The 9,924-nt window shown below is 47.0% G+C and overlaps 1 protein-coding gene across 1 annotated transcript; it reads right to left on the bottom strand.

Moving 5' to 3' along the window:
• Nucleotides 1-8,622: 8,622 nt before the first annotated feature.
• LOC137348614 (zinc finger protein 239-like) lies at nucleotides 8,623-9,413 on the bottom strand. Its single transcript, XM_068013892.1, has 2 exons — nucleotides 8,855-9,413; nucleotides 8,623-8,810 (listed from the first exon to the last, which is right to left on the bottom strand). Exons 1-2 carry the CDS (start codon nucleotides 9,411-9,413, stop codon nucleotides 8,623-8,625), a joined length of 747 nt encoding a protein of 248 aa, XP_067869993.1.
• Nucleotides 9,414-9,924: the final 511 nt, after the last annotated feature.

Raw genomic sequence — 9,924 nt, 5'->3', positions numbered from 1 at the left:
TCCTACCAATACTGTCATGGACAGATGCATCTGTGGCGGGCAGATTGGTGGGAACGAGGTCAATTATGTTTTTCCCTCTTGTTAGTTCCCTCACCACCTGCTGCAGACCTAGGCTAGCAGCTGTGGCCTTTAGGACTCGGCCAGCTTGGTCAGTAATGGTGCTACCGAGCCACTCTTGGTGATGGACATTCTGCGCCCTTGCCACCCGCAATGTTTTCTCCAAGTGGTGTTCAACATGGAGGAGTACTGATATCAGCGAGGGGGAGTGGTAGATGGTGATCAGCAGGAGGATTCCTCGCCCATGTTTGACCTGATGCCATGAGACTTCATGGGGTGCAGAGTCAATGTTTAGGACTCCCAGGGCAATTACCTCCCAACTGTACACCACTGTGCTGCCACCTCTGCTCGGTTTGTCCTGCCGGTGGGACAGGACATACCCGGGGATGGTGATGACTGTGTCTGGGACATTGTCTGTAAGGTATGATTCCATGAGTATGACTGTGTCAGGCTGCTTCTTGACTAGTCTGTGGGACAGCTCTCTGCTTCACTTTCAGTCAGGAAAGATCACAGTTTTACACCAATCTCTGATTTGACAGCACGTTTCCAGCATTCACTGTTGTTCTTTGATTCTAACCACAGTTGTAAAGGAGCCTTTTTTTCCGTGCCTAGGAGCTCAGAGCATTGGAAGAGAGCGGCTGGGACACATTTCTTACACACCTCAAGATTAACCCACACGGGGACTTTGTTGTCTGAGTGGAGAGAGATGAGAAAGACCAAATGCCTTTTGCCCCTCTCATTGTGACTCTGAAAGACTGTGTCCAGGCTGAAGTTCTGTTCCTGCCGTACAATCCTACCCCCAGATTGTCCTTTCTGAGCTCCAGCCAGGTGATGTTAAACAATCAGATAGAAAACACAAAAATCTACAACAATGTATTTAAAACAACGCTGATTTATTTCACATTTATCCAGCCCAGTTATTCAGGTGCTTAACATCAGCAGAAACAAATTCCATCTATCAGAATGAACATGGTTCAGTCCTGGATGTGATTAACAGCAGCAATAACAGCAGAATCCAATTCCTGCAGTCACTTGTGAATGTGCCGGTGTTTCAGCAGGTTGTTTGACTGAGTGAATTCCTTCCCACACACAGAGCAAGTGAACGGCCTCTCCCCAGTGTGACTGCGTTGGTGTGCCAGCAGATTCCATTTACTTTTAAATCTCTTCTCACAGTCAGCACATTTAAAAGGTCTCTGATCAGTGTGAACAAGTTGGTGTATCGTGAGGTTGGATGACTGAGTGAATCCCTTCCCACACACAGAGCAGGTGAACGGTCTCTCCCCTGTGTGAATTCGCTGGTGTGTCTGTAGGTCAGAGGAATGAGAGAATCTTTGCTCACACTCAGTGCAGGTAAACGGCCTCTCCCCAGTGTGAACGCGCTGGTGCCTCAGAAGGTGGGATGGCTGAGTGAATCCCTTCCCACACACAAAGCAGGTGAACGGCCTCTCCCCGGTGTGAGTGCTTTGGTGTCTCCTTAGATCCTTCTTACTTTTAAAACTTTTCTCACAGTCAGAACATTTAAACGGTCTGTTATCAGAATGAACCCACTGGTGTGACAGGAGGTTTGATAAAACATTAAATCGTTTCTCACAATCAAAGCAGGTGAATGGCCTCTCTCCAGTATGAATTCGCTGGTGTGTCTGGAGACCGCATGACTAAGTGAATCCCTTCCCACACACAGAACAGGTGAACGGCCTCTCCCCAGTGTGACTGCGTTGATGAGTTTCCAGCTGGTATGGGTAATTGTATCCTTTCCCACAATCTCCACATTTCCACGGTTTCTCCATGGGCAGGGTGTCCTTGTGTCTCCAGGTTGGATGATCAGTTGAAACCTCGTACGCACACAGAACACGTGTATGGTTTCTCCCCGTTGTGAATGATGTGATTTTTTTTCTGAGTGCGTAACTGGTTAAAGCTCTTTCCATAGTCAGTTCACTGGAACACTGTCACTTGAGTGTGTGTGTCTCGGTGCTTTTCCAGTCACACTGATGTTTGAAATCTTTTCCCACAGACAGAACAGGCAAAGATTTCTCCTTCCATAGTTGAAGATCGATGATATTCAGGTCCTGACGAACTGAGTAACTCTGTCACACCTTGATGTGATGTTTGGTTTGAGTCTGCAAATTGTCTTCTAATACGCTGTAAAAGGAGTTTACAAAAGTCATCAATGTCAGTACAGGATCGAAATTCAGAACAGATAATTCTAGTTTCTATGGAACATTCTTTCCTCTCTTGTTCCCCCATAGCTGTAAATCCCCATCCCACACACTCTCCATCTTCCCTGGGCTGAAACCCAAACCCATCGCACCATCTGCAATATTTTTCCTTCGGTCGAATTTTCTCCCGCTCTTGAAGGTGCTGACTCTGTCTGGTTTCAGTTCGAAGGTGCTGACTCTGTCTGGTTTCAGTTCGAAGGTGGGTTCCCTTCTTTCTCCTCCCCTGAAGGTGCTGACTCTGTCTGAGTGTACGTGCTCTCGCTCTCTCTCCTTCAACAGTCTGGCCTTCCCTGTCCATTGTAATATCACCCAGTTTTGATGATGGTCGCTCCCTGACCAGTCCCCATTTCCCCTCCATTGAGAGACGTTCCCTGCCTCTCTGATTTTGTAACAGTCTCTGCTCCTTGTTGAGATTCGGGCCAGAGGGAAGCGCTGGAAGCCGCGGTTGGGGTTTGATCTTGTTGTTATCTCGCTGTTTAGATTGACTCCTGGCTCCGCACTCGGTGTGTCTGCAACCTACGAGCCCCGGGCTTTATTAACCCGCCTCCCCCTCACCTGAACCAGCGCTCCCATCCTCAATAATATAAAAGCAAAATACTGCTGATGCTGGAAATCTGAAACAAAAACAAGAAATGCTGGATTCACTCAGCAGGTCTGGCAGCATCTGTGGAAAGAGAAGCAGAGTTAACGTTTCGGGTCAGTGACCCTTCTTCGGAACTGACAAATATTAGAAAAGTCACAGATTATAAACAAGTGAGGTGGGGGTTGGGCAAGAGATAACAAAGGAGAAGGTGCAGATTGGACCAGGCCACATAGCTGACCAAAAGGTCACGGAGCAAAGGCAAACAATATGTTAATGGTGTGTTGAAAGACAAAGCATTAGTACAGATTAGGTGTGAATATACTGAATATTGAACAACCTGCGACAGATCGAGTGGTTTCTGAGGCGCAAGGGATTGTGGGTAAATAGGCAGTCATTAGAGATCGATTGTCAGTGGATCTTTGTGTGGATCTGGGGAAGTCAGGATGAGATTCTGGTACCATAGGAATTGTAAAATAAGAAAGACCAAGTTCCATTTCTTACCATCGTCACTGTATGATGATGGTGTTGTTGGCTAATCGTAACACACAATCTCTATCCAGAAGTCTGTAACAGTCCAATACGCCATTGTTCTGCTATGCTTTGCAGTTAAATAAGACTACGTGCTGAGGGACGCACTAAAGCTTGGGGTAACCGTCGCAAAAGCTCAATGGGGAAAGGCCTGTCATAGTACACTAAGGGGCTGTGCCAAACTAAAATGTACCAAAACAAAAGCAAAATACTGCGGATGCTGGAAATCTGAAATAAAAACAAGAAATGCTGGAAATACTCAGCAGGTCTGGCAGCACAGTGGCGCAGTGGTTAGCACTGCAGCCTCACAGCTCCAGCGACCCGGGTTCGATTCTGGGCACTACTTGTGCGGAGTTTGCAAGTTCTCCCTGTGACTGTGTGGGTTTTTGCCGGGTGCTCTGGTTTCCCCTCTCAGCCAAAGACTTGCAGGTTGATAGGTAAATTAGCCATTGTAAATTGCCCCTAGTATAGGTAGGGGAATTGAGGGAAGGTGGGGATGTGGTAGGGAATATGGGATTAATGTAGGATTAGTATAAATGGGTGGTTGATGGTCGGCACAGAGGTGGGGGTGGGGCGAGAGATAACAAAGGAGAAGGTGTAGATTGGACGAGGCCACATAGCTGACCAAAAGGTCATGGAGCAAAGGCAAACAATATGTTAATGGTGTGTTGAAAGGCAAAGCATTAGTACAGATAGGGTGTTAACGGACTAAAGATTAAACAGCAGCAAGCACAAACATGAAAAAAAAAAGTGGGTAAGCAAACTGAACAAACTATGAAATGAAATAAACATAAAAAAAGATTGTAAGAAATGTAAAAAAGAAAAAATAATTAAAAATAAAAGTAAAATGGGGGGCCCCGTCATGCTCTGAAATTATTGAACTCAATGTTCAGTCCGGCAGGCTGTAGTGTGCCTAATCGGTAAATGAGATGCTATTCCTCAAGCTTGCGTTAATGTTCACTGGAACACTGCAGCAAGCCTAGGATAGAGATGAGAGCAGGGGGGAGTGTTGAAATGACAAGCAACCGGAAGCTCAGGGTCCTGCTTGCGGACTGAGCGGAGGTGTTCCGCAAAGCGGTCACCCAGTCTGCGTTTAGTCTCCCCAATGTAGAGGAGACCACATTGTGAGCAACAAATACAGTATACTACATTGAAAGAAGTACAAGTAAATCACTGCTTCACCTGAAAGGAGTATTTGGAGCCTGGGAGAGAGAGAAGGTAAATGAGCAGGTATTACACATCCTGCGATTGCAGGGGTAGGCGACGAGGTGGTGGGGGTAATGCAGGAGTGGACCAGGGTGTCGCAGAGGGAACGATCCCTTCGGAAACCTGACAGGGGAAGGTAGGGGAAGATGCCTTTGGTAGTGGCATCACGCTGGAGGTGGCGGAAATGACGGAGGATGATGGATGATCCTTTGGATATGGAGGCTGATGGGGTGGAAAGTGAGGACAAGGGGAACCCTGTCATGGTTCTGGGAGGGAGGGTGAGGGTACAGGTGCGGGAAATGGGCCGGACACGGTTGAGGGCCCTGTCAACAAGTGGGGAGGAATCCTCAGTTGAGGAAAAAGGAGGTCATATCAGAAGCATCATCAGAGCAGATGCGTCGGAGACGGAGAAACTGGGACAATGGAATGGAGTCCTTACAGGAGGTAGGGTGTGAAGAAGTGTAGTCAAGGTAGCTGTGGGAGTCGGTGGGCTTATGATGGATATTAGTAGACAACCTATCCCCAGAGATGGAGACAGAGCAGTCGAGAAAGGGAAGTGTCAGAGATGGACCATGTAAAGATGAGAGAAGGGTGGAAAGAGAAGGGTGGAAATTGGAAGCAAAGTTGATAAAGTTTTCCAGTCGGGACGGGAGCAGGAAACGGCACCGATACAGTCATCAATGTCCTGGAAAAAGAGTTGGGGGAGGGGGCTTGAGTAGGACTGGATGCTCGACATATCCCACAAAAAGACAGGCATAACTCGGATCCATGCAGGTACCCATAGCAACACCTTTTACTTGAAGGAAGTGAGTGGAGTTGAAGGAGAAGTTGTTCAATGTGAGAACAAGTTCAGCCAGGCCGAGGAGGGTGGTGGTGGATGGGGACTGGTTGGGTCTCTGTTCAAGGAAGAAGCGGAGAGCCCTTAAACCATCCTGGTGGGGGATGGAGGTGTAGAGCAATTGAACGTCCATAGTGAAGAGGAGGCGGTTGGGACCAGGGAACTGGAAATTGTCAAAATGATGTAGGGCATCAGAAGAGTCACGGATGTAGGTGGGAAGAGACTGGACCAGCGGAGAAAAGATAGAGTCTAGATAGGAAGAAATAAGTTCAGCGGGGCAGGAGCAGGCTGACACAATGGGTCTGCCGGAACAGTCCCATTTGTGGATTTTGGGAAGGAGGTTGAAGCGGGCTGTCTGGGGTTGCGGGTCTGAGGTTGGAAGCTGTAGAGGGAAGATCTCCAGAAGAGATGAGGTCAGTGACAGTCCTTTGGACGGTGGCTTGATGTTCGGTGGCGGGGTCCAGAGGGAGGTAGGAAGAAGTGTCTGTGAGTTGGCGTTGAGCTTCTGCAAGGTCGAGGTCGGTACGCCATACAACAACAGCACCACCCTTGTCTGCAGGTTTGATGACCATGTCGGGGTTAGACCTGAGAGAACAGAGTGCCTCAAGTTCAGAGGGGGACAGGTTAGAGTGAGTGAGGGGGGCCAGAGAAATTGAGATGACCAATGTCTCGCCGACAGTTGTCAATGAAGAGATCAAGAGCTGGTAAGAGGCCAGGGGAAGGGGTCCAGGTAGAGGGAGAATGCTGGAGGCGGGTGAATGGGTCTGCTGGTCGAGGGGAGGACTCCTGGTCAAAGAAGTACCAAAATGTACCAAAAATATTTTTGCCATGTAATGCAAATGTACATTGCATATAAAATGGAATGGCAAGAGTTGTGAGGCACCTCATGTTCAGTATCGAAAGACACGGATCTTTTTTGCACTTACTGAAATGTTCATTCTGAATTGCTTTGTAATGTACTTTTTTTAAAACAAATTTTATGAATAAAGTATATCAGTCTTTTCTGTTAAATTTGTACCTGTCATAATCTTGTACATTTCTATTAAATTTCCCCTCAATCTCCTTTGTTCTAGCTTTTCCAATCTAAACTTGTAACGAAAATTCTCCATCCCTGGAACCTTCTGGTAAATCTCCTCTGTACCCTCTCAAGGACCCTTGCATCCTTCCTGGGGTGGTGACCAGAACTGGACCCAATACTCTAGTTGGGGCCTAACCAGAGCTTTATAAAGGTTCAGTATAACTTCCCTGCTTTTGTACTCAATTCTTCTGTTTATGAAGCCCAAGATCCCATTTTCCCATATGTTTTACTAACCACTCTCTCAATATGTCCTGCCACCTTCAAAGATCTGTGCATATGCAGCCCCAGGTCTCTCTGCTTCTGCACACTCTTTAGAACTCATTCCCCTGTGTACTGGATATCAAGCCCAATATAAAAATTAACTGTAATCATTCCCATGTACTGGTTATCAACATAACATAACAATTAACTGTAACTAATGGGAAATTTGGGCAGATGATCAAAAGCTTGGTGAAAAATATAAATTCCAAGGAACATCCTAAAGGAGAGAGAAGGACAGAGGCAGAGAGGTTTAGGGAGGGAATTCTCGAGCTTAGGGACTAAGCAGCTGAAAGCACGGCTGCCAATGGTAGGGCAAACAAAATATTGGATGCTGAAGAGGCCTGAATTGGAAGACAGCAGTTATCTTGGAGGGTTGTCGGCCTGGAGAAGATTCGAGATAGGGAGGGGAGAGTCCATGTAGGGATTGAAATCAATGCTGAGAATTTTAAAATTGAGGTGTTGTTTGACTGGGAGCCAATGTAGGTCAGCAAGCACAGAGGTAATAGGTGAAGGAGATTTGGTGTGTGTTAGGACACGGGCAGCAGAAATTTGGATGACCTCAAGTTTACACAGGGCAGAATACGGGAGGCCAGCCAGGAGGGCATTAGAATAGTCAAGTCTAGAGGTAACAAAGGCACAGGCAAGGCTTTCAGTAGCAGATAAGCTGAGGCGGGAGTGCAGTCGTGTGATGTTACAGAGGTGGAAATAGGCAGTCTTAGTGCTGGAGCGGATATGTGGCTGAAGCTCACCTCAGGATCAATTATGACACCAAATTTACAAAAGGTCTGTTTAGTCTCAGATAGTTGCCAGGAAGCGGGATGGAGTTGGTAGCTAGGGAACAAAAACAATGGCTTTAGTCATCCAAATATTTAATAAAAGGAAATTTATGCTCATGCACCACTGAGTATCAGGCAAATAGTCTGATAATTTAGCAAAGGTGGAAGAGGAGAGAGAGGTGGTTGTGAGGTAGAGCTGGGTGCCATCAGTGTCATATGGAAACTGATGATGCATTAGAGTTGGATTGTGTGGTCAATCATGTCAAAGGCTGCAGACAGGTCGAGAAGGATAAGGAGGGATAGTTCACCTTTGTCACATTGGAAATTTGATTGGAGGGATTGAAACATGGAGTTTCTGTAAAGATGGGAATGGATTTGGGAGACAACAAAATCTTCAAGGACTTTGGAGTGAAAAGTGAGGTTGCTTTAGTTTGCAAGGATGGTGGGGTCAAGGGTTGGATTTTTGAGGATGGGGTGATGACGGCAGATTTAGAGAGAGAGAGAGACAGTACCTGAAGAGAGCCATTAATAATATCAGGGAACATGCAGAAGTTGGGTGGTTTTGTGGGAATAGGGTCCAGGAAGCAGGAGGTGGGTTTCATGGACAAGATGAGCTCAGAGAAGGAAAGAGGGGAGATACGAGAGAAACTTGGAAAGATGCAAGTTCAAGGCTCGGATAAGGAGCCACTTTAGAGGCCCAGTGGACTTGTGGAAGGGAGGGAAGCAGCAGAGGCAGCTGATTGGATGGTCTCAAACTTAGAAAGAAGTCCATGAGCTCCTTGCACTTCTTGTTGGAGTTGAGGATGGAAGAGACGGGGAGAGGGAGCGCACTTCAAAAGGAACTAACTTGTGTTAGAGATATTAAGACTTGATACACTGTGTGTTTAACACAAAGCTGATTTATTTGACTTTTATACAGAATATTAACCCTTATAACTGGGTTGGACTTTATCAGCAGAAACAGGCCCCAATGAACTTTGTCTAGTTCCTGATGTTATTAACAACTTGTGAACTCGCTGGTGTCTCAGCAGGTTGGATGAACAAGCAAATCTCTTCCCACACGGTGCAGGTGAACACAGTCACTCCCAAGTGTGAATGCGCTGGTGTATTAGAAGGCGTGATGACCGAGTGAATCCCTTCCCACACATGGAGCGGGTGAATGGCCTCTCCCCAGTGACAACTGTCTGGTGTTCCACCAGACTGGATGACTCAGTAAATCCCTTCCCGCACTTGGAGCAGGTGAACGGCCTCTCCCAGTATGGGTATGCTGGTGTAGAGCGTGTTGAGTCGATCGCCTGAACCCAGTCCCGCAGTGAGAATGCCTGAACAGCTTGTCATCAGTGTGAACTCGCTGATGTTCCAGCAGGTTGGATAAATGAGTGAATCCCTTCCCACACACAGAACAGGTGAATGGCCTCTCCCCAGTGTGAATGCGCTGGTGTACAGTAAGGTCAGATGATTGCTTGAACCCAGTTCCGCAGCGAGAGCACCTGAATGGTCTCTCGTCAGTATGAACATGTTGATGGGTCATCAGTTGCCTGGAACGCTTATAACACTTTCCACAGTCTGGGCATTTAAAAGGTCTCTCGTCAGTGTGAGCTCCCTGGTGCTTCAGGAGCTTGAATGAGTGAGTGAATTCCTTCCCAAACACAGTGCAGGTGAATGGCCTTTCCCTTGTGTGACTGCGTAGATGAGTCTCCAGCTCAGATGGGTAATTAAATCCCTTCCCACAGTCCCCACATTTACACCATTTCTCCCTGGTGTGACTGCGCTTGTGTTTCAACAGGGGAGATGAATGGTTGAAGCCTCGTTCACATACAGAACACGTGTACAGTTTCTCCCCACTGTGAACAGTGCTTTTTGCTTCCATGTCCAAAATCCTATGATATTCCGGTTATGATAAATTGGGCAACTCTGTCAGATTTTGATGTGATATAAGTTTCCTGGCTACAAATCCTCCTCTTCTAATACCCTGTGAAATTGATTTAAAACAGAAAAATGAGAGTGAGAGAGAGCCCACAAAAACAGAAAGGTTGTGAAATTGAGCTGAATGAATCTGATAAATTGTGGGGGCGGCACAACGGGCAAGTGACCATGAAAGTTGCGGGATTGTCGTAAAAACCCAACTGGTTCACCAATGTCCTTCAGGGAGGGAAACCTGCCACCCGGTCTGGGCCGACACAAGACTCTGGACCTCTATGGGAGGAAAGAGAATAAGGGGAGATGAGGATGAAGAAGAGGGACTTCATACGTCTGTAACTTTGACAGAACCTCCCAAACCCATAACTTCCGCCACTGAGAAAGATGAGGAAAGCAGGTGCATGGGAAACCATCACCTCCAAGCTCCCCTCCAAGACACACACCATCCTGACTTGGATATA

This window comes from Heterodontus francisci, chromosome 34 (genome assembly GCF_036365525.1).
Source record: "Heterodontus francisci isolate sHetFra1 chromosome 34, sHetFra1.hap1, whole genome shotgun sequence".
Classification (NCBI taxonomy): Eukaryota; Metazoa; Chordata; class Chondrichthyes; order Heterodontiformes; family Heterodontidae; genus Heterodontus; species Heterodontus francisci.
Note: the sequence above shows the minus strand (reverse complement) of the source record. Positions and strands in the feature narration are given on the sequence as shown.

Excerpts from the sequence above, each read along its gene's own strand:
- LOC137348614 (XM_068013892.1), bottom strand. The coding sequence starts at position 9,413 with ATGGAAGCAAAAAGCACTGTTCACAGTGGGGAGAAACTGTACACGTGT. Across the intron at positions 8,811-8,854 it reads GCTGTTCAGGCATTCTCACT|CATACCCATACTGGGAGAGG; the intron begins GCGGGACTGGGT and ends GCTCTACACCAG.